Raw genomic sequence first — 24,856 nt, 5'->3', positions numbered from 1 at the left:
GAACGCAGGTGTGAAAGTGCAAACAGGATGGCTGTGGTAATGCAGCAGAGTGCACAGGCGCTGCTGATCATTAGTCATACCCACACCTGCGCTGAAGAGGTCATCAGCTCTATGCAGGACGGCAAGTCATGACAGTGAGAGCAGTGAAGAGACTCTGAAGTAACCTGTCCAGCTGTGATATATATTTATTTATATATTATATAAATCTCCGGATTCTCACAGCTTGATTTACTCCCTCTTGACCTCTGCATAGGTCACAGAGCATGCCTAGAAAACTCTCCCATAGAAGTCAATGGGGTCAACTCCTGTTCATTGTGTCTCTGGCGTATGTGGCTGCTCTCAAATAAGTATTGACATATTTGGGCCCCGTGGCCAGTGTGAAAACTACATAATTTTAGTTTTGTTTTTTTTTTGTTTTGTTTTTTATATGGATAATTACATGGAAAAGTTTTTTTTTTTATTGTTAGGGATTTATTTATTTTTTACCTAAAAACTTAAAAGGGAGAAGGTTAATTTTTAGCTTTAACCACCTCCCGACAGCTGTACGCACCGATGCGTCCGGGAGGTGGTTGATTTATTCCTCCTAGACGCATCGGCGCGTCATCTCGCAAGACGCGAGATTTCGTCACAGCCGGCCCGCGCATGCGCATCGCGGGCCGGCATTTCGTCGAGAAGTATTTCGTCAGCAACCTGCCGGCCAATGATCGCGGCTGGCAGGTTGCTGATTTTTTTAAAAAACAATCAGAGTGCCAGATAGCAGATCATATTTGTAAATATGATCTGATATATGGCTGCCTGCTCCTCTGCTGGTTCTTTTCGTCGGTTGGATCCAGCAGAGGAGCAGGCTTCACAGTGAGTACACCAAACACCTCATACTAGCCCCAGATCACCCCCCTGAACCCCTATTAACCCTTTGATCGCCCCTGTCAATCACTAGTGAAAGGAAAAAAGTGATCAGTGCAAACTGTCACTTTTTTTTTTTCACTGGTATTGACAGTTAGGTTTTAGGTATAGTTTAGGCCCCTTGGTTAGGTAGTTTAGGGATCAGTTAGCGCCCAGCCCACTGCACCGCAGTCCGTTATTCGCTGATTAGCGTATCGCTAATCAGCATTTGTACTTTTATAGTATCTGGAAGTGATCAAAACTGATCACGGTCAGATCTATAATTGTATTAGTGTCACTTTAGGTTCGCCCTCCACCCAAAACGTAGTGTTTGCCCGATCAGGCCTGATCGGTCGCCCACACGTGCGTTCACCTACGCCCGCCCCACCGCAGAGACAAAATTTTATTTTATTTTTTATCACTGCACATTCACTTTACACGCGCTGCGGCGATAAAAAAAAAATAAAAAAAATCAGTTTTGATATTTTTTATCAACCGCAGCGGCCTCCGGTACTTCGCTAGCCTCCCATTTGTAAGACAGGCTTGCTTTTTTTTTTTCTTGGGTAGTCTCAGGGAATACCCCTAAATTTAGTTGCCCACATGTCTAACAGGGGGTATTCTTCTGAAGAGGCCTACAGGCTTCTGACCCAGTCGGATGAGGAATGGGAACCCTCATCTGATGAATCCAGCGGGTCAGAATACGAACCTGTAGAAAGCAGTGGCTCTCTGACCCAAAGTTCGGACGAGGAGGCTGAGGTCCCTGATAACACCAGGCGTACCCGGCCCAGTGTCGCTAGACCGCAGGTTGCGCAGGATCCGCTTCAAGAGCAGCAGAGTGGGGCTGGTGCTGTTGGATTACGTGGTGAGGCATACACCAGCAGCCCAGCCCTTCCTGGACCTAGTACCAGCACTGCCGTACAACCTGGTGAAGTGGCGAGCACCAGAAGGGCAGTTGAAGCTGGTACGGTGGCACGTGCAGTAGTGACCCCGTCGCAGCCACCGCAAAGACGTGCCCGTAGAGCCCCTAGAATCCCTGAGGTGCTGGCAAACCCTGATTGGCAGTCCCCAACTTCAGCTGCACCTGTAGTTCCCTTTCACCACCCAGTCTGGAGTTCGGGTTGAGACAGCTCAGATCGGTTCGGCCCTGGGATTTTTTTAGCTGTTCTTGACTGCGGAGCTCTTAGACTTAGTTGTGGCAGAGACAAACCGATATGCCACACAATTTATCACCGCTAACCCGGGAAGCTTTTATGCCCAGCCTTTCCGGTGTAAACCAGTCCAAGTTTCCGAAATTAAAACTTTTCTGGGACTCCTCCTCAACATGGGTCTAACTAAAAAGCATGAATTGCGGTCATATTGGTCCACGAACCCAATTCATCACATGCCCATGTTCTCTGCTGCTATGTCCAGGGCACGATTTGAGACCATCCTGCGTTTCCTGCACTTTAGTGATAACAGCACCTCCCGTCCCAGAGGCCACCCTGCTTTTGAACGGCTCCACAAAATTTGGCCCCTCATAGACCATTTCAACCTGAAATGTGCAGATTTGTATATCCCAGAGCAAAACATCTGCGTAGACGAGTCCCTGATACATTTTACCGGGCGCCTTGGCTTCAAACAATACATCCCAAGCAAGCGCGCCCAAATTTCGTGTCTATGAGGGAAAAGACCAAACCCTGGAGCCGGTCGGTTGCCCTGACTACCTGGGGAGCAGTGGGAAGACAGTCTGGGACTTGGTGTCACCCTTATTCGGCAAGGGGTACCATCTTTATGTGGACAATTTCTACACAAGTGTGGCCCTCTTTAGGCATTTGTTTCTAGAACGGATTGGCGCCTGTGGTACTGCGCGAACTAGTCGCGTGGGCTTCCCCCAACGGCACTTCACATATACCCATGCTGGGTGAGAAAAATATCTTGGTCAAATGCCAACTTTGTATAAAAAAAATGGGAAAAGTTGTCTTTTGCCAAGATATTTCTCTCACCCAGCATGGGTATATGTAAAATGACACCCCAAAACACATTCCCCAACTTCTCCTGGGTACGGCGATACCAGATGTGTGACACTTTTTTGCAGCCAAGGTGGGCAAAGGGGCACATATTCCAAAGTGCACCTTTCGGATTTCGCAGGCCATTTTTTACACATTTTGATTGCAAAGTACTTCTCACACATTTGGGCCCCTAAATTGCCAGGGCAGTATAACTACCCCACAAGTGACCCCATTTTGGAAAGAAGACACCCCGTGAGGGGCATGGCGAGTTCCTAGAATTTTTTATTTTTTGTCGCAAGTTACTGGAATATGAGACTTTGTAAGAAAAAAAAAAAAAAAAAAAAAAAAATCATCATTTTCCGCTAACTTATGACAAAAAATAAAAAGTTCTATGAACTCACTATGCCCATCAGCGAATACCTTAGGGTGTCTACTTTCCGAAATGGGGTCATTTGTGGGGTTTTTCTACTGTTTGGGCATTGTAGAACCTCAGGAATCATGACAGGTGCTCAGAAAGTCAGAGCTGCTTCAAAAAGCGGAAATTCACATTTTTGTACCATAGTTTGTAAATGCTATAACTTTTACCCAAACCATTTTTTTTTTTGCCCAAACATTTTTTTTTTTATATCAAAGACATGTAGAACAATAAATTTAGCGAAAAATTTATATATGGATGTCTTTTTTTTTTGCAAAATTTTACAGCTGAAAGTGAAAAATGTCATTTTTTTGCCAAAAAAAACGTTAAATTTCGATTAATAACAAAAAAAGTTAAAATGTCAGCAGCAATGAAATACCACCAAATGAAAGCTCTATTAGTGAGAAGAAAAGGAGGTAAAATTCATTTGGGTGGTAAGAAAGTAGTGTAGTGCAGAAGTGTAAAAAGTGGTCTGGTCATTAAGGGGGTTTCAGCTAGCGGGGTTGAAGTGGTTAAAGGGTAACAGTCATGTTTTCATAAAAAAGAAATAAAAAACATTTTTTAGCATAAGTTACTGCTGCAGCATCATTATGCATAAAGCAATCTTTAGTTTCTTCACATACCACTGTTTTCTTTGAGTTTTCCCTTAGTTACAGACGTTTAAACATTTACAACATGAGGACCTTCTCAAGATGGCTCCTCTTCCAGTTCTGAGGACAAAACTGCTTTCCCTCACTTCCCATACACACTCTCTGTAGCCAGCAGCTCCCTGCCAGCCAATCAGATTGGATTACTGAGACACGCCTCCTCACTCTGAAGCCTAATGCAGGCATGCAGTGTGAAGGACCGCCCCTCTGTCTTCTTAGCCGGAGACAGACAAGCCCTAGCAACTGTCTGAAGGGAGCAGTGGAAAGGGACAGGAGGACATTAATGAAAGCTGTTATTATAAGGCGATTACAGATCTTTTGACAATCATTGACAGACTAACTCAGGTATACATGACTAGCTGTAATAAACTAGCAAATAAAAGAAAAAATAAGAAATAAAAAGAAAAAAAAAAGACAGTTACCCTTTAAGGCTGGTAACCTTTGTGACTTGAGTACAAGTGAAGAAAATTGGATTTTTTGTACTCACCGTAAAATCCTTTTCTCGTAGTAGGCATTGGGGGACACAGCACCATGGGTATATGTCCAACTACCACTAGGAGGCACTAGACACAAAAAGTGTTGGCTCCTCCCAGGTGGGCTATACCCTCTCCACAGGCACGAGGCTATTCAGTTTGTACCAAAAGCAGTAGGAGAGAGAAGAAAAGCAAGGAACCAACAACTCCCGTACCGGGAAAGATCAAGAGACCAGCCCGGAGAAGCGGAAGTAAAAACATAGGGTGGGATCTGTGTCCCCCAATGCCTACTACGAGAAAAGGATTTTACGGTGAGTACAAAAAATCCAATTTTCTCGTGCATGGCATTGGGGGACACAGCACCATGGGACGTCCCAAAGCAGTCCCTGAGGGTGGGAAAAGAAGAGACGTGCCACCGGCTGGGCATACAGGTGCAGGAGAATGTGACCATGTGACCCAACAGGAAAAAACACGGAATGGGCAAGAGGTCTCATAACAAGGAAGAAACCTCAGAAGAAGCAGGGAAGACTGCCAGCACCCCAGGACAAATGTCTGGAAGAAAATCCCAAATGCAAGAAGGTGGCAAAAAGGGAACACCAAGCGCAGCCAAGGGCTGGAGAAAAAAATTAGGACAGCACTGCGTGTTGGATCGACCCAACGCCCTACATTGTCTCAGACCCATAAACCTGTGGCCATCCCCTGAAAGGCCAGGGGAGAAAAGAAACAGGGAAGCACTGGAAACCAAACGAGTGAGGGAAGCCATAGCAAGGCTCACATGTGAAGGGAGAGGGACTCCCCTCACCGCAAGGCCAGGTGAAGAAGCCAAGCGCCCCATGTAAAGGCGAAAACCCAAGGCTGCTAGAGGAAACTGCCAACCCTTGGAGAAGGAGGGGGTTGTAGGTAAAAGCCAGGAACAAAGAACGATCGCTCCTGCGTCCCCAAAAACAGGAAACGAGGCACAAGCCTCCGAAAACAAGATAGCACTGTAAAGCGCAAGACCAGAGGAAACTCTGGGCATGTGAAGTATCATGGAAAAAAGGAACCAGAGACAGGCCCAGGCAACCTTGGCAGGAACACACTGGACTGACAGACATGGGAGTAGAAGAAGAGCACTCCAAACAGCCTAAGGAGGAAGGGGTCTACAACAGGAGGAGGTCCCTCCCGAAGGAGACCATACGGTGGAATTGCAAACCGTAGCACCAAACCACTCAATACCAGGTACTTTACGTGGGAGGATGGAAAAAAAGACAAATCCCAAGAGGACCTCAAATGAACAGGGACAGGGACTCCAGAAAGGAGTACCCAGATGGGGTCACAAGGAACCAGGAGCTGAACCACCGGAAGACAACGCAAGCCAGCATATCCAGGAAAGGCGAAAAGAAACCGCCATAGGGGAAGGGACATTGGCCATGGACAACTAGCCGCACCAAAAACATTGACCAGCAAACCGTAAACATTGTCCCAGAGAGGGCAAGTACAGCAGCTCGGAGGTACCACAAAACGACAGACATCGATATGCATAAGGAATGCAGAAGTCGCCATGAAAAAACCGGGGTAGCCTACATAGAAATGTAGAAACCAGCTGCGACCGGCATACAGAAAACTCGCAGGGGGGAGAAAGTACCTGATAGGTACAGACGACGGCAAGGTCCAAGGGGAACGTCCCTCCGCCATGTAGTGCAACCAAGCATAAAATACAAGGGAAAACCGAAAACACCAGGACCCAGAAGGAACTACGGGGCCCTGACCGATACCAGAGCAATCAGCTGAAAATTCAGACAGATGTGTGGCGCTCAGTGGTCCTGTCCTTGACCCGTCAGGGAGGACGTCCAGCGACGAAAAAAAAAAAAAAAAAAAAAAAAAAAAAAACGTGGACCCAGAAGGATACCGTGAGGCGGACATCCAGCGATGACCGAAAACCACTGCCGCGGCCGATGCTCACCAGCTACATGTCCAAACAAGGTAGAAGATCCAGTGGAGATCCTTGTACTACACCAGGAATGGCCCGCTCAGCAATAGGAAACAATGTGAGTACTCCCCTATAACATGGGGTAACGCGGAGCACAGCATACCGTAGGACCTTAAAGAGAAAGCAAGAGCAACTCTAGCACAAAGGCCAACAACCACCTGGCCATGGAGTAGGAGGTTGAATGAGGACCACCCGCCGGACCAGACAGATCAGTCATATACTGGAGCTACCAGAAGCAGCACTAGACCGATAAGGTGGGGGATGGGCTGACCCACCCCTGCCAGATATGGTAACCATGCACATGCTGAACAAGGGTGACCTGGTGCTGACCGTGCCTTGAGCGGCACAAGGAGACCAATGAGGACGACAGTAACGGAGTGGCAGACGTATGGAAGAACCAAACGGATGGAACCAACATCTGCAGCACAGATTAGAACCCGTGGGCAGAAAACACCTAGTAAGAAAGAAACTGTCTGGGCCACAGATCGCACCATAGGGCCCAGCACTTGGGGTACTACAAACACACGCCTAAAATAAAGGTAAAGTGGCTGCATGTTGCCGACCAAGGAGAGTGGAAACATAGCCACAGCATCTGGGGATGCGACAGCATTCGGAGGGTACAGGTACACAACCTGTAAAGTAGAAATATGGCTGTGAAGAGGAACTTCATTTAAGATCGAAGCAATGTGGCCGCATGGTGCACCCCAGACCCAGAGAGGTGCAACAGCAACTGCGTTAACAATGGAACCCATAGGGCCGCACGGTACCACAAAGAACAAGACAGGTGCACACTACAATCAGGTAGGTGCAATGGCAACAGAAACAGGGCCGCATAGTACACCATAGAAGCCAGACAGGTGTAACGGCTGCAGCATCAAAGACGGTTCAGGAACTCTACCTATGAAGGAAGTAAGATGGCTGTTTGGTGCACACTATGATGAGGTAGGTGCAATGGCCACGGCAACTGGAGGAGGCCTCAAAATCTCGTCCTGTAAGGGAGAGAAAATGCCACATGGTACACCATAAAGCCGGACAGGAGGAACGGCTACCACATCCGGAGATGGTGCAGGTACTCTACCTGTTAAGGGATCAAGGTGGCAGGGAACAGACAGGTGTAACTGAACCGGACAGGGGCAACTCTATGGCAATAGAAAGTGGCCTCTATATCTCGCCCGTAGGGAGAAATGTTGCCGCCTGGAAGACAAAAGAGCCCGCCAGGGGTATCGACCACAGCACCGGAGATGGCGTAGGTACTCTACCTATGAAGGGAGCAAAATGGCTGGGAATAGACAGGTGCAATTTCAACGGCAATTAAAGGCGGCCTGTAAATCTCGCCAGAAAGGGAGAAATAGTGCCGCACGGAACACCATAGCGCCAGCCAGGGGAATTGGCTACAGCATCAGGAGATGGCGTAGATACTCTACCTATGACGGGAGCAAAGTGGCTGGGAACAGACAGGTGCAATTGCAACGGCAATCGAAGTGGCCTGTACATCTCGCCCGGAAGGGAGAAATAGTGCTGTATGGAACACCCCAGAGCCAGCCAGGAGTAATGGCTTCAGCATCTGGAGTAGGTGTAGGTACACTACCTATGAAAAGGGGCAAGGCAGCTGTACAATTGCTCTTAACTCCCCAACCTACAGGAGGCGATAGCCGAGCTAACCGCTTGCCCAGAACAGGAACCCCCTGTAATGAGGTAGAGTGGCGAACACCACCACCAGGATGGGGACCCTGTGGAAACACTCTCAAATGTGTAGAGGATAGCCCCTGGTATAGGGGAACCAGGAAGGCTTGTCAGGGACAGCCTATGGCAGTGGTGCAGGAATCCCCCTGTTAAGGAGAAGGCGTACGTATCAGAGACACCGCGTAGGTGACTCAGTATGCTAAACACGGGGACGGCTGCCTTACCTGTGCGGTTGAATACCTGTGCGGTCAGGGGAGCACCATCCGAAAATCCACTAGAGGGGATACCAACCCTGGGTAGGAAAGGTTCCTCCGTCCACATTCGTCTTGACCTCCCAGAGGGCTTCTGTATGGAGGAAGACCGCCTGATGCTCTGTTCCGAGGGAATCGGCGCAGAGGTGTCCCCAGAGGCAACGGATGGGGTGACAGGAAGGATTCGTCACCAGCCTCAGGCCTGTCCTGGGGGGGATCCGAGGATGCCGAGGAGGGGTGGTACCCCGTTGAGACCACCCGAGGGAGTACCGTGAGCTACCCCTAGCCGAACCCGGGTGCAGGTACCCCTAACTGAGCGTGCCCCATCTGCAGGGAGGACCCTGGGAGGGCAGAGGTGGCCGCAATTTGGATTGGTAGCGGCCAGCGACACCGCCAGGGAGAGGCGGTCAAGGTTCCCATGGCATTGACACGGAGGGAGCCCATTCATGGGGGACCGACACAAAGGGATTGTTCGGGGAAAGGATCTGGGAAGAGGTACTGCACCCAGCAGGGACAGGCTGACCGCACGGCAGCCATTGTTAGACCCAGAGAGGTGCAGACAGCGGACGCACGTGAAAACACGTGGCGACCGAGGAGAGGCTGGGAGAGGAGATGCTCAAAAAGCAGCCAGCAGAGGCTGTCTATCCTGACCCGGACGCCCTGTTCCCCCAAAGAGGCGCTGCAGCAGCTTGTCCCCCCAAAAGAGGTGGTCAGTAGGGCTGCAGGGGACATGAAGCAATTGAGGGGAGGGAAGGGGTTAACCACCCCCTTCAGCAGAAAAAACACGTTAGCCCAGGAAAGGGTGAAGAGATAGCCCCTCCCAAGGGCCGGGCGGGGCTCAGAAAAGCCCGGGAAGCAAGGAGGAGGGGCCGGGAAGATTGCGGCCTAGCAGGCCCAAAAGCAGGGGCCTCGATTTATTAAGGCGGCCGGGAATGGAGCGAGGGGGGCGGGGCGAACCGCGGCCGACAGAGGGCCCACCGAATCATAAAAATAGGTGAGGAGGGTAGGGGGGGAGAAGCGACACCTAGGGACAGGTGGATCAGGGCAAACGGAGCACCTGGGAGCCGGGAACGGGCCACAGAAGATGAGGCCTAGTCCCGGCAAAAGCCGGGGACTAAAGTAGCGGAGAAGCCAGGGAGAAGACTGTGTGGCCAGGGAGGAGAGAAAAGACCAACCAAGGGGGAAGAGAAGGGAGGGGAAACAAGAATATAACCCCCCCCAGAAAAAAGGGGGGGTTGGCTAGGGGGAAGATTGAGGCTCCCCAGGACCCCCAGCTAAGGTGGATCCCATCCCCCTGGCCACAGGAGGGAACCTAACCCTGGGGCAGGGACACAGGGACAGGGGAGTATACTCACCATCAGATATACTCACCATCCGATGTCTTCGGGCGCAGCAGGGTCACCCCTTCGGCAGACTCAACACGGAAACCGTGGGAATGCCGGCAAGCCACTGCGGATGCAGTCCGTGGGGACTGGGTGACCGGCGATGGTACCGAAGTACGCGCCCGCAGGGGGGCAACTAAAGTGGAACACGATGGAGCCCCAGCCTGCAGCAGGTATAACGGTGGAGAACACCGAGACCTGCGGAAGAGAGAAAAAAGAAAAGAATAAAAATAAAAAACAGCAGAACCTGCAAAAAAGCAGGACAGGTCTGCCTCCTACGGACACTAGACTAAAACTGAATAGCCTCGTGCCTGTGGAGAGGGTATAGCCCACCTGGGAGGAGCCAACACTTTTTGTGTCTAGTGCCTCCTAGTGGTAGTTGGACATATACCCATGGTGCTGTGTCCCCCAATGCCATGCACGAGAAAACTCAAGAACGGGAAGTTTGTTAAAAAGTAAACCAAAATTAATAAATTACAATATTCAATGTTAAAAAGTTAACAAACCATTAAACGTTAGCGGCTCAACTCCGTAGTATTTCTGCCAGTCCTGGCCATAGCTAACATAATCTAGGTACCAGGGGGCTGAGAGGATAGCAGACAAGCCCACATCTGTCACCTTGTACAATTCGTCCTCATAGTTCTCTGACTTCCACACCTCCACTATAGTGTCAGGGTTAATCTGTAAAGATTGCAATAGATAAGGGTTTAATAGAAATGTGTAGGCTCGAGTGTAATTATCACACGTCTTTACAAGAGTGACACCCGAAACAGGCTGGGACCACAAACTGTTTGTAGAACGAGAACTGCCGCCCACAGGTACAGGATGCAACCCCCACCCTCGTAATGGGAGAGATCGGTAATAATGTTGTGCTACAACGGTATACAAGTCTGTAAGTAGCCCCGTGTACACTAACGCACCTGTGTTTTTCCTGGACTATAGTATGAAAAAAGTTACCATCTGTCACTGCATTATGGGACTTGTAGTTTTATAACAGCTGGAGGGTCTTCAGTTGGCCATTACTGCCTAGATCACAACTAACGCCATCATTTCTAAATGCCTCATCAATGTAGTCCGGTCCTTACAATGAATGGGTCCTGTACCCCCCGGGGCATCAGTTGTGCAATGGCTGGTCTGACCGCAATCTCCCAGACTCCTTCATAAAGATCTGTTCAGATCAGTCGACTGTGCAATTTTTTTTCCATAATAAGAGGGGAAGAAGCCACTGCCAGATTACTTTTCCTGGGACACCAACGCTGGCCATACACTTCAGATACCAGTCAGCCAAATGCTTGTTTGATTGACAGCTATTCCTCCAATACACATGCATGCACCATGCTGAGCACATGTGTTTCTAGGGGGAGAGAATAGCTGCTGCCAGAGATGTCCTCTTCCTATTAGGGTGCATTCACATGACCGTATCAATTATGTGGTCCGCAAATTGCAGATCTTAAAAATACGGAGGCAGTACATGAGCCTCCCACAGTTCACGGGCCCCATTGGAAAAAAAAAAAATGCCTATTCCTGTCCGCAAAGTGGACAATAGAACACGTTCTATAATTTGCGGCTCGGCCACACGGATGCGGACAGCACAAGGACGACATGTGCCATCTGCATTTTTTTTGCAGACCTATAGAAAGAAAGGGTCCGAGTCTGATCTGCAAAAAACGTTGACCGAAAATATGACCGCGTGAATGCTACAGTGGTTTAACTCCAGTGAGAACAAAGGATCTCCAAAGGATCAGACTTGTTGACATCCAACATGCCCGATGCTTTTTTTCCCGGCAGCAGACAGTTGTACATTAGTCGGTCAACAATTGCAGCAGGATCAGCCAGCAGCTATGACCATGGGCAGCTTTATCAGATGGCTACACGACAACCATTTCATGTGCTGACCGATCATGACGCAAGCATGGGACAGAAATATAATCAATTCAGAGGTGGTGTTTTACAGATATGTGTTAAGGATAAGCAAAGCAGCATTTGTGGTTTTCTGATGATTATTTAGAATGATAATATTTCTCATGATTGTCCTTCACGTCTGTGAATAGAGGACATTGGTAGGTCAATCAGCAGCCACTAAGGATGGATACAGGTAACCCCAGAGAGGAACGTCAATAGAAAGCACAAATACATGTACATGCATGACATACAGTGAGACCTCTCCGAGATGACCACCCAAAAAAGTGGTCTTCTAAACAAAGATGTCTAGTATCCATGATACATGGCAGAACGAAAAATCTGTGGCAGGAAATTTGGTCTGGATAAAAGGGGTGATCTGAGGGAGATGTTTCACTGTATGTGCGAAGTGTGTGATCGGAGGAAGGTGGAAACACCCGGAGAAGAGATGACGTCTAGCTCCACTACAACACATCCCACTCCATAGAGGAACATACCTGGTCATGATTATCAAATACCTCTTGCCAGACCATGTAGCCCTTCTTGAACTCTGACACTATGTTCAATATTCTGTAATAAAGTTAAGTTACAGGCAGTTAGTCACAGGTACAGGCAGAGGTCCTACCCAGAAGGAGAAGATCACTCTATGACAATATGGAGTGATGAAGAATAACACAATCATGTGTCAGATTTTATCTGAATGGTTTCATTATTGCAGGAAATCAGTATGTGGGTCACTCAAAGACAGAATCGTACCGTTTCAGTTTCATCCAGCCAGAACAAAAGATTAGACAAGCTAGATTTAAACATGCCCAGTCGTCCTTTCTCCTCAATACCTTATGTCAAGGGACAGTTAACAGGCCTCCATATGCAGGAGGTCATAAACAATATATCTATAATTTTGATACCTCAAATTTTTTGATCAGTGTGGGTCCGAGTTGCGAGACCCCCGCCAACGGCTAAAACAAGAAGGTAATGATCACACAGGGCAGCGCTGTCCATTACCATGTTGGCAGAGCTACACCCAAACATCTGATGGGCAGGGCTGTGGGGTGTCACACCTCCACTGATCAGGTAGTGATGTTCATTCCTGAAGACAGACCACCGCTAAAAATTATAAAATAACCAAATATATGTATATTTCTTTACTATTAAATCATTTTGAATTAAAATTAAAAATTTTCTTTTTTCTTTTCGCACTGCTATTTTATTGTAATGTCCTGTCCGACAGGCAATAGGACACTACAGTACAGCCTCTGCATGTGAAGTGCACAGACCTCTGTAGGGCATACCTAGCAGGGCAGGGGGATCTTGTTAGACCTCAGGCTGAACATATGCCTCTGCTGGGGTAGAAAGGAATTAAAAACAGCCAGAAGCTAAGTCTTCTTCATTTATGGCTGTTAGTGCTGGAGATGGCCGTCAGTCACGGGTGTCCTCCAGCAGATGTTTGCAAGGGCACTGTGCAGCACAAGATGGCCTTTCCTGCAACGTATGTGTATGCGACAATGCAGGAAGGGGATTAAATTGAAGCGCCATGACATACCATACATGTACATTATGAGATTGTAAATCAGCAACCTGGATAAGGAAAATCCCTGTTCCCAGGTGCTTAACCCTTTAGATGCTGAGGTTAATAGCCCAACTCAACCTCTCTCCATCAACTTCTTTGACAGACCTCATTTCTGAGCCATTAGACATTTGGGTTGGGAAACTGTGCAAGGTTTATTTTGTCCGTGGCTGATATATATCCACATTACACAATTAGTGTTACCCTTCAAACCGCTCTGCTTTGTTAGGCTACTTTCACACTAGCGTTCAGAGCGGATCCGTTCTGAACGGATCCGCTCATATAATGCAGACGGTGGCTCCGTTCAGAACGGATCCGTCTGCATTATATTGTCAAAAAATGTCTAAGTGTGAAATTAGCCTGAACGGATCCGTCCAGACTTTTACATTGAAAGTCAATGGGGGACGGATCCGTTTGAAGATTGAGCCATAGTGTGTCATCTTCAAACGGATCCGTCCCCATTGACTTACATTGTAAGTCTGGACGGATCCGCACGCCTCCGCACGGCCAGGCGGACACCCGAACGCTGCAAGCAGCGTTCAGGTGTCAGTCTGCTGAGCGGAGCGGAGGCTGAACGCCGCCAGACTGATGCATTCTGAGCAGATCCGCGTCCACTCAGAATGCATTGGGGCTGGACGGAAGCGTTCGGGTTCGCTTGTGAGCCCCTTCAAACGGAGCTCACAAGCGGACAGCCACATTATATTTGGGCACAGTCAATCACAGCCACTCAATACTCTGATGTTTCATCAGCACCATCACCCCGATCAGAAGGTGTAGTGTAGAGCAGAGGTGCAAGGAACAAATGGACTAACACCCCAAGGACAGCACAAAAAAAAAAGACAGCAAATAACTTACTTTTGAACATAGTAAGATTCTAGTTTACGGTAATCTGTGCCAAAGCCATGTTCACTCATGAACTTCGTGATATCAGGATTGGATTTCCTGCAGAGAATAAAAGGCATAAAGTAATATTGTATTTTATTACCATCAACAGGACTGTCTGTACTGGGACGTAATTGTATACAAAGAACTGCAACTGGTGGTTAGAACCCAAGAGTTAGGCCTCTTGCACACGGGCGTGTGCACCCCCGTTGCCGTGTCGCGGCCCGCATTTGCAGATCCGAAATACACGGGTGCTGTTCCGTGGGCATTCCGCATCACGGATGCGGACCCATTCACTTCAAATGGGTTCGCAAATCCAGAGATGCGGAATGGAAGCACGGAACGGAACCCTACGGAAGCACTATGGAGTGCTTCCGTGGGGTTTCGTCCCGTACTTCCGTTCCGCAAAAATATAGAACATGTCCTATCTTTTTGCGGAACGGCTGGATCGCGGACCCATTAAAGTAAATGGGTCCGCGATCCGCTGCGGCTGCCCCACAGACTGTGCTCGTGCATTGACCGTGCTCGGGGAGACCATGGGGCGCACACGCCAGTGTGAAAGAGGCCTTAAAATGGGTTTTCCAGGTTTAGGGTGGAACCTGGATATAATGCTTTTTATTCCAACTGCATATAAAAGTGGAGCATCTGAGTATTTCCTTGCTCCGATGCTCCCCCTTGCCACGCTACATCACGCAGCACAAGGTTACGTTTGCTACGTGCCGCAGACTTCAACCTAGCAGTGCAGCGAGCCCGGTGACGTCAGAAGGTGGTTTAGTGTAGTAGCATAGTACCCGCCTCCAAAACAGCCTCCAGGAATGCTGTAAACCACTCATCTGTGTTGGTGATGTCACCAGGCTTACTGGCCTAGTGATGCAAAGCCGATACGTCACCGGTACACAAACAGAGCCTACCCCCAGTGGGGCAAGGGGGAGCAATGGTGCAAGGAAATGCTCTGATGCTCCACTCATATGTAGTCACAGAATAAAAAGCAGCTCCAATTCCGGTTCAGCCCTGAACTCAGAGAACCCCTGTAAAGTGGATTTACACAGGCAGATTAATCGGGAATGAACGTTCCCGTGAATGAATTTGCAGCAGATCAACTGATGAACAAGCGAAACACTCGTTCATAGAGTGATCCTGGCACATCAATCATCATTCTTGGGAGGCAGATTGTGCTGTCTAGAGAGCGATCTGCTGCAGCTGTATGAGGAGGAGTGAGCGCAATAGAGATCCCTTGTCCTCATACTGTGGAGGGTGGGCTTAGGGGATAGTTGTAGGCCAAATGTCTGTAGGGGTCCAGCTTAAATGGGTGGGAAGTGCATAGCCAGGTTAATCAGGATCCCCAAGGAGGTGGATGAGGACTCAACTCAAAAGTGACATGCATAGTCTCCAGATTTTGAAGGACCATACGTTGCCCCATGGGACTGCAGTGTGTTTCTCATTAAACATGTATTATTGCATTGACACCTTACTTCTGAGAAGTGGAAGGTCAGGGGCAGACTGGCCATAGACTACAGGGAAATTTCCCAGTGGGCTGATGCCCTGGGGGCCGCCTGAGCCCTCCTCATGGGCACCAGCAAGATAAGCTATTATCTGTCGCTCCCAGAGTTAATTAACGCTGGGGCGTCAAGTGTAATGTACCTGGCTGGTGACCACAGGTGCTCCGATTCCTGAATTCAACTAGTGCCATCCCGAGGCAACAGGAGTCGGAGGGCAGAATGTGGCAGCTGGTGCTGGCCAACACAGAGGGGCAGCTTCTGAGGAGGTATTTTGGGCTGCAGTCTTTGGTTCTGCTGGGGTGGTATTTTGTGTCGCAATATGGAATCGTTAGCCCGCCTACTTGTGTTGGCCCTGCTTTCTGTCAATTTGGATCCGCCTACTTCATGGGGCCATTTATAGTTTTTTTTTTTTTTCTAGGGCCACTTTAAGTTCCCTATCCACCCCTGTGGAAGGTTGACTGCTTCTGCTTAGCACAGGGGGATCCCTTAGATAGATCTTTGTTAAGCAGGGCTTGCCAGGAACATTTAGACAGATTATAGTATGTAACAAAGCGGGTATAACTTGTACCAAAAATGGACCACTTTAGGACCACCAGATATACACCATATCTCTAATGCCACAACAGGTAGGAGGTAGTCTGGCACTACGTGGTTATATAGCTGGGTACAAGGCACCACCCTCATCAGCACTTCGTAAGAGGTTCTATAATGGAAACATCTTTAAAGCGGTGGGCCAATCACTAGGATCTACCACCAATGTCAGATAGGTACAGGACCCACGCCTTATTTCAGGAATGGGGCCTACAAAGTGAAGGGCAGCACACTTCTATGGAAGTTCACTTCTAAAAGTGAGTGCACAGCTATTTCCGGAACTTCCATAGAGATAGAGAGTGCAATCACGGCCAACTCTCCATTCTGTTCTAGAGATAGGTGCAAGTCCCAGAGGTAGGAGCTGCAAAAGGCTAGATGGGATAAACCCTTTAAAAATTGTTTTTTTTCCCCTTTTTCTATAGCTGTATTGGGCTTGATTGTTTTTTCACAGGATGAGCTGTAATTTTGAAATTGCATATAATTTTACTAACCTTTTCTGGGAGGGAGGAATGGAAAAAAAAACATGGTGTACCTAACGCATTACTTTCATTCTATGGGTCAGTACAAATATTATATAGTTTTTTTTTATGTGAACAGGATTACTTTTTATTAACTTTATATATATATTTTCACATAAACTTACCAACAAGAGAAATCTACTTCATCCCCTCCTAGATGGATATACTTATCAGGAAATACTAAATTGAGCTCATAAAACAAATCGTGTATAAATTTGTAGGTCTCATTTATAATGGGATTTATAGGCCCAAATATTCCACTGGGTTGCCCATCCTTGTAGCATGGTGTCAAAAGATCTTTCTGCCCTATAAAGCAAGAATACAACTATAAATCTTCTCATTTACCTGTTGATCTATAGAGGATGTGCATTTAGAAGTGTGCCGAGTGACTGAAAATGGCTATTCCCTAAGTAAAAACTAGGAGGAATAGGTAGATATCAATGTATTGTAAGCTAAAAGCTAATGGAAGAGGGTCCTGGAAATGATCAAAACTCTCAGATGTCAAATTACCACCAATTGTTTTAAATATGTCCTAGCACTGTTGCCTAGCAGTGCTGGGGTCCTAGGTTCGAATCTGACCAAGGACAACATCTGCATGGAGTTTGGATCTTCTCCCCATGATTGAGTGGGTTTCCTCCCACACTTCAAAGACAAACTGATAAGGAACTTAGATTGTGAGCCTGATGCTGATGTCTGTAAAGGGCTGCAGAATATAGCAGTGCCTTAAGGGTAATAAATACAATGTTAAGGAAAATGGAAGAGAAGGGGTTGCTTGCGACGCAAGGTTCTCCATGAAGTTCAACAATGGCCAATGGATTTCATAGGACAATGTGTGATGGTTCATCTATAAAAAATAAGCGAGTAACAACCTGCATCTCCCTCTTCCCGAGTTTCAGAAACATACACTAAAGCTTATTGTGTAAAGTATACTGAGCCAGTAGAGTGCATGCTGAAGTAGCACCAAAAACACTTACCTTTACCCCATGAATCCGCATGTCCTGGAGTGTCAAACTCTGGTACGACTCTAATGCCTCTGAAGCGGGCATATTCAATCACCAGGTTAACATCAGTGGGAGTGTAGATGTGTGTCAACGGATGGTAAGCTCCCTGAAAAACAGCAAGAAATACAGGACTCAACACTACACGTGATTTTAGGGCTTACTCACATTGTGGCCTGAACAAACAAACACACATATACCACAAATCGATACCACACACATTGAAGAGCTGGCAGTTTCAGTATTACAGGTTTATGCCTCAAGCACACGGCCCAGAACGGAGGCATAGAACCCCACGGAAGCACCACAGAGTGGATCTGCAGCGCAGAAAATAAAAAAAAGTGCATGCACTACTTTTTTGCGGTGTGAACTGTCGGATGCGGATCCCATTCAAGTGACTGGGTCCGCGTCCGCATGCAGCAGCCCTACGGTCGGTGCCCGTGCAGTGCAGGGCCGCAACCTGCAATCCGCAGCACAGGCCCTAACGACACACGTTCATGAGGCCTTAGGCAGAGTGCTGGATGTCCTTAAAGAGACCACTCCTATGTGGAGACTTCTTGGCAATACATAGGAATGGAAAGGGAACTCTTCTGGAAGTGGCTCCTTCGTGTCAAAATTCAACTTTTAACCCTTTCAAGACCAAGCCATTTTTCACCTTAGTGACCAGGCCTAATTTAGCAAATCTGACACGCGTCACTTTATGTGGTGATAACTTTGGAATGCTTTTATTTATTCAATCCATTTTCTCGTGACATCTCGTACTTGATGTTAGGGGTAAATTTGGGTTGATAACTTTTACCTTTATATTTAAAAATAAAAATAAAAAAATCCAAAATTTACAGAAATCGTGGAGAAAAAAATAAAATAAGTCATTTTCTAAATTTGAATTTGTACGCATTAAAGGCAGATAACGATACCTTATTAGATTAAGATTCCCTGTATGTCTACTTTGTCAACATAAAAAAATAAAAATTACATTTCATTTTCTTAGGACGTTGGAAGGCTTAGAATTTAAGAAGCAATTTTTCCATAACATTTTCAAAACAGACTTTCAAGGACCAGTTCAGTTCTGAAGTCACTTCAAGGTCCTTACATAATAGAAACCACCCATAAATGACCCCATTTTAGAAACTACACCCCTCAAAACTGGTTTTACAAACTGTTAACCCTTTAGGTGGTCCCCAAGAATTAAAGCAAAATGGTGGTGAAATGTACAATTTTCAGTTTTTGTGCAGATTTTTAATTTTAATCCAATTATAACACAGCAAGGGTTAACAGCAAAACAAACCTGGATATTTATTACCCCGATTCTGCAGTTCACAGAAACACCCCATTTAAGTTCATAAACTGCTGTATTTTTTTTTTTTTTTTTTTTTTAACAAGAAAGTCACAAAAAAGCCCACATCCAGATGTTTGCGGAAAAGCCTTTTACCTGCAATGGGGAGGGACATCAAGGCCAGTTTAGAAGCATTATCTGCCGCCCAGCAAGATGGCCACAGGGTACGGCGAATAGCCATCAAAAGGGCTGAAGAGCTGCGCGATTCGCCATTTTTAAAAATGCAGAATGCACGTGGCTTTTTTTTTTTTCACGTGGTATCGAGTATCGCAATACTTTTTCATGGTATCGAAACCGAATCAAAAATTTGGTATCGCAACAACTCTAGTTTGTACATTGTTTGGTTTTCCTATTTTTTCCTTTTGCTTCTCCTACTGCTTTTGCAAAAACAATTTTAGCTTAGTCCCTGTAGCTGGATGGAGGAGCTCACACACATTTTTTTTTTATAACGTTCACTATGTGGGATTGGTAACATGATTATTTTATAGATCAGGTCATACAGACACGGCGATACCAATTATGTGTCGTTTATTTTATTTTTTTAATCTTTTATAAAATGAGCGGATGTGGGAAAAAGCAATTCGATTTTTTTTAACATTTATTTTTTAACTCTTATTTTCAATTTTAATTTTTATCAAGTCCCACTTGGATCTTGAAGATCCAGTGGGACTGATGGCTGTACTATACTTTGCAATGCTCTTGGGGCATTTAGGGGTTACAGCTGACACTCGCTGCTTATGGTGGCGGCTCAGGAATAGCCGCCGCCATCAGATACAGGGGGGGGGGGGGGGGTTACAGTTGCTGGCAGACAGCACGGCCAGCGAATTTGAGGCAGGGGCACACAGCAGCCAGTGCCCAATTTCAGGCTCGGATCTGCAGAGTGCAAATCAAAACCTGCGGCACTTTTACACACTGGCAGAGACTAACCAATCGGAGCGATCACTGGCAAGGGACCACTCCGATTGGTCCCTTGCCGGCATTACCAGACTCTGCACTGTCCCCGACAGCGGCTGAAGCTTTAATTCAAGCGTTTTGCAGCGCTTGATTAAAGCGCTTCCATAATGTTTATATACGTCCTATCTGCACTGGGTATGTGCAGAAAGGACGTATATAGCCTTATGGCAGTCATGAAAGGGTTAAACTAGCCTTGAAATATGACGAGGGAAAATGCCAAGCCAGATATCCATCTGTAGACAGCCATTTCAGGGTGCTTGCCTCTCGTCAGTACAGAGTAGGATTCTGGCTGGGTCCAATGCCTCGAAAGAGGCTTAGCCAGGGTATTGAATCTTCTTTAAAAGAGACCAATTCTGTATGGAGACATTTTCGCTTGTCATATTCCAAGACTTGTTCGAAAGTCAGACTTTGACTCATAGGGAGCCACTTCCAAAGGGTAGACCCAGTGAGATGGTTCTTTGTCTTTGGAGATAACTCTTCGCATATTCGTTTCCCATGGAGCATTGCCTCCATACCATAGAGCACTCCCAGCAAGTCTCTATACAGGACTGGTCCCTTTAAGGCGATCCAGCACCCTGCGTAAGATGCATTCAAGGCATCGTACCCAGCCAGACAGAATCCTACTCTGTACTGACGAGCAGCAAACACCCCAAAACAACTGTCTAATGGATATCCAGTTTGACATTTTTCTCTTCATTGGGAAATACCACTTTGCACAGTATTATAGGTTTTTAGGGACCCTATCACCATGAAAACACGAAATAATCTACAGGCAGCAGGTTATAGAGCAGGAAGAGCTGAGCAGATTGATATGTAATTTTAGGAGAAAAAGATTCTGAAAAAAAAACAACTTGTATTTCACTCATGTAAATTCCTGCTCATTCTGGGCTTTGTAGTCCAGGAGGCGGTCCTATCAGTGATTGACAGCCTTCCCTCTATGACTGACAGCCATCTCTGCACACACAGTCATAGAGGGGAGGCTGTCAATCACTGATCGGACCGCCTCCTGGACTTAAAACCCCCAGAATGTTCAATGTGACCGGTTGCCATTAACCATTACATCAATGCATGTTTTGCTATGCGGTTCTGGGTTTCTGGATCTGTAGTTAATATCCTTCTGGATACTTGGTGCATTTCAAATAGTGACTTTTCAACACCCACAGTCAGACCGAGTCCACATTACACCATACTAGAAGACTGCGTTTTATAACTGCTGGATTGTACACACAGGTAATTCTTGCCATTAGAATCTGTGACGGACACTCACCTTGTTACTTAGTTCTGGAAAAGCTATGCTCTGGTAGGGAAAGGACGGATCATCTACTATATGCCAATGAAAAACATTCATCTTGTTAAAGGCCATTGCATCCTGGAACAGAAGAGACTTATTATCTGCCCATTGATTAAAATTATTATTATTATTATTTTTTTTTAAAGAAAAAAGGTTTATTCCAAGGCTGTAAAACTAAACCATGTATTGAAATCCTTGGCGTAACATTCCCATCTGAGACATGCAGCTCTATCGATTCACTTTTATGCGACTTCTGATCATAAGCAAGTGAGCATGCTCTGCCATTTCCAGAACTCACATATGTGAATGAAGAGTGCAGCCACCCCTCTATTCGTGGCTGCCACACGATGGGAACAAATTCTCAGGACAGGAGAACATCTCAGAGGTGTGACCCCCACCTACCAGATATTCATGACATATCCTGCTGCTATGCCATAAGTGTCGCAGAGGGTAAAGACCCTTTAAAGGGAACCTAGCCAACTGTATGCTGAGGGGACCAAGATACTGTCACAGGGCACCCTGAACCCAACATGCCAAAACTTTTTTTTCTCCCCTCTACATCTGCCTTCAGGAAAAGTTGAGAGATACAAGCCAATGGAAGTCAATGCAACTGGTAAGTAATAAGCCTCAAAATGTGTGACACAGTGCATTTAAAAGGGTTTTCCAAGTCTTTACAACAGATGATGAACTATTCTCTGCATATATTATCAGTATCCAATCAGTGGGGGACCGACAAATGGGACCCCCGCCAATCAGCTGTTTGAGAAGACAGTGGCACTCCTGTGAGCATCATGGCCTTCTCACAGCTCACCAAGCACAGCATCGCACAATGTATAGAGGCTGTGCTTGGTATTGCGGCTCAGCCCCATTCACTTCTATGGGGCTGAGCTGTGCCTAGGCCACGTGACCGATAAGACGTGCAGTCACTGACCTAGGAAAAGCTGAGAGCAGGCCACGGCACTACATTGATCGCCGCAGCCTTCTTAAACAGCTGATCGGCCGGGGTCCTAGGTGCTGGACTCATCGATCAGATACCGGATAGGTCATCAGTACAAAAGTCTAGGAAAACCCCTTTAAGCAGTAAAAGAGGGGAGGGGGAAAAAAAAAAAAAAAAAAAAAAAAAAAAAAACACACTCACCAAGTTCAGCAAAATAGTTTTTAATGGCAGGTAATGCCTGGATGTATCCAGCAAGACTCCTCTATGTGCAAATCTTGGAGCATCAGCAATTCGGCTATGGTTTACAAGGAACTAGTTAAAAGGAGAAAAACAGGGCAATGATAAAATTATACTATAATGTTCGATTCAACTCTCGACAAACATCATATATACTCCTTGACCAAAAAAACAAACAAAAAAAAAAAAAAAAAACACTGCACACAACATAACGCACCAAGGAGTTATTGAAACTGAATGATTGAATTAATACTTTTACACATTGGAAGTAGATATACTATACACATATACAGTGCTGTGTGTGTTTTAGGCAGGTGTGGAAAAATGCTGCAAAGTAAGAAAAAAAAGAAAAATAACAATATATGAATAGAAAAGAAAAAAAAAAGGGGGGGGAGGAGACTTGATGTATTTCTGGAGTGTAATAATATTACAGGTTATAGGTATTAGAATTCTGGAGGGGTCATTGATCCAGGGAGTTATTCTGATTTTTAGGGGGGAAAAAAATTCCTTCCCGACTACAATGAGGAAAATTGTCTTCCACCCCAAGGGGCTTTTTGCCTTCCTCTGGATCAACTTGCAGGATAACAGGCTGAACTGGATGGATGGATTTTTTCAGCCTTATAAACTATGTTACTAGGCTAAGTGTTAAGAAGTCTGCATTTTATAATTGATAAAAATAAAGTGAATAAAGAGAAATCTAAATCCAATCAATGATCTTGGTTAGGTCTGCGATTAGGGCCTCGTGCACATGACTGTACCCGTTCTGCGGTCCGCAAATTGCAGATACGCAAAACACTGATACCGGCTGTGTACATGTTGCAGTTTTTCTTTCAAAGCCCTGTAGAAATGTTCTATTTTTGTCTGCAAAGCTAGCAAGAATAGGACACGTTCTATCGATTTTTTGTGGGGGGTCGTGGAACAGACATACGGATGCGGACTGCACACGGTGTGCTGTCCTCATCTATTGCGGCCCAATTATAATGCGGATCAGATGTGAAACAAAAATGCTGACATCTGCATGAGGCCAAACCGAAAGGATCTGAGCAAGCCTGCATCCACAGAAGATCTGTGGTTAATCGCCAAGATGTTGGGAACAAGCTCACTGTTGAATTCCTTCAAAAACGGTGTGAGAGTGTACCTAGAAGACTTGATGGCGTTCTGAAGGCAAAAGGCGGTCATACCACATATTGATTGGATTTAGGTTTCCCTTTTGTTCATTCACTTTGCATTTTGTTAACTGAAATATAAACCATTAACGTTTCTATATTTGAAAGCATTCTTACTTTGCATCATTTTTCCCATACCTGCCTAAAACGGTTTATTAACGGCTTGAAATCTACTTCTAATGTTTATTTTCTTGTAATAGCATTCAAGATAATTATCCAAGTCAATCAATATATCCAGAACACAATATTGAACGTATTGACTTACCAGCCCAGCAGCATCCTCATAGACTAGTTGGCTGAAAGTCTCCAGACCTTTAAAGAAAGAAAGGAGGGAGGAAAAAAATAAAATAAAGTGGACTGAGCTGCAATGCCAGACACAAACTATGGACAGGGGTAGCGCCATTTTCACTCAATCCAACATCAGGAGTGGAGACATGCAACTCCATGCTGGGCGATACAGTTGCCAAGATTACTATGATACTCTCCAAGGAACATATGGTTATCAGAACAGGACCAGTGCACCAAACTTTGGCAACTGTTCCACCCTGCATGACCAATCAGATGTTAGATGAAGCGGCAGACTATCCCTCGAAGAACACTTTTCAAACATAAATTTATGTAAATTTGTCAGAACCATAAAAAAGGTCAGAGCAATTAACAATAGACCTACTTAAAAGACTTACCTCGTAGGGCACCCCAGACCTGACTGGCCTGTAACACAGCTCCACCCTCATCAATTACGAGTTTGTCTACAAAGAAGATGAGACGCCCATAAAGAAACAGAAATAAAGAGTACTGCTCCGCTACATGTAACTACACTAACATTTCACTCGCACCACCTCAGTCTCAGAAGGTCTAGGAAGCAGGATTTGCCTCCATGGACTGCATGAAGGGAACACGTGTTGAACTGCACTAGAAAACAATGTTGCATAAGAAAATTAAAACATAGCAGCAGGAACAGCATCACTCCTGTCCATTACTACAGATCAGCCCAAATCAACTGAAGGCGGTAGATCCGCCAGAGTTATGAAGAGGCTCCAACCTCTTCAAAACTTTTGACGTATCCAGCGCCTGCTTCCAAGTTGTCTTACCTTTAGACCTTTTCTATGCCTGAAACAGGCGTAGAAAATGGTAAATGAGACAGACCGGCCAGACCGTCCCCTTCCTGCTCACACTAGGTCTAAATAAGCGAGTGTAGTGTGAGCAGGAGAAAGATCGCAAATTGCGTCGTAACTAGGCATTGCGCAGCAATCTACACCTGAAATACACCTAATATAGGCATATTTCAAGT

At 46.2% G+C, this 24,856-nt stretch overlaps 1 protein-coding gene across 2 annotated transcripts in view; it reads right to left on the bottom strand.

Annotated features, from left to right (window-relative positions):
- The window catches only part of HEXB (hexosaminidase subunit beta), a 65,521-nt gene that overhangs the window by 12,362 nt on the left and 28,303 nt on the right, over positions 1 to 24,856 (bottom strand). The window contains exons 3-11 of one of the 2 annotated variants that reach the window (XM_044276064.1): positions 24,249 to 24,314; positions 23,831 to 23,877; positions 22,364 to 22,474; positions 21,202 to 21,303; positions 17,621 to 17,753; positions 16,772 to 16,952; positions 14,012 to 14,098; positions 12,087 to 12,159; positions 10,197 to 10,371 (exon numbers count right to left, since the gene is read on the bottom strand). In XM_044276064.1, coding sequence (XP_044131999.1) covers positions 10,197 to 10,371; positions 12,087 to 12,159; positions 14,012 to 14,098; positions 16,772 to 16,952; positions 17,621 to 17,753; positions 21,202 to 21,303; positions 22,364 to 22,474; positions 23,831 to 23,877; positions 24,249 to 24,314 — 975 coding nt within the window. The remainder of the gene's footprint in view (positions 1 to 10,196; positions 10,372 to 12,086; positions 12,160 to 14,011; positions 14,099 to 16,771; positions 16,953 to 17,620; positions 17,754 to 21,201; positions 21,304 to 22,363; positions 22,475 to 23,830; positions 23,878 to 24,248; positions 24,315 to 24,856) is intronic. The other variant, XM_044276065.1, reaches the window with a different exon arrangement.

This window comes from Bufo gargarizans, chromosome 1 (assembly GCF_014858855.1).
Source record: "Bufo gargarizans isolate SCDJY-AF-19 chromosome 1, ASM1485885v1, whole genome shotgun sequence".
In the NCBI taxonomy this organism is placed as follows: Eukaryota; Metazoa; Chordata; class Amphibia; order Anura; family Bufonidae; genus Bufo; species Bufo gargarizans.
This window is presented reverse-complemented; position numbering and strand designations above follow the sequence as displayed.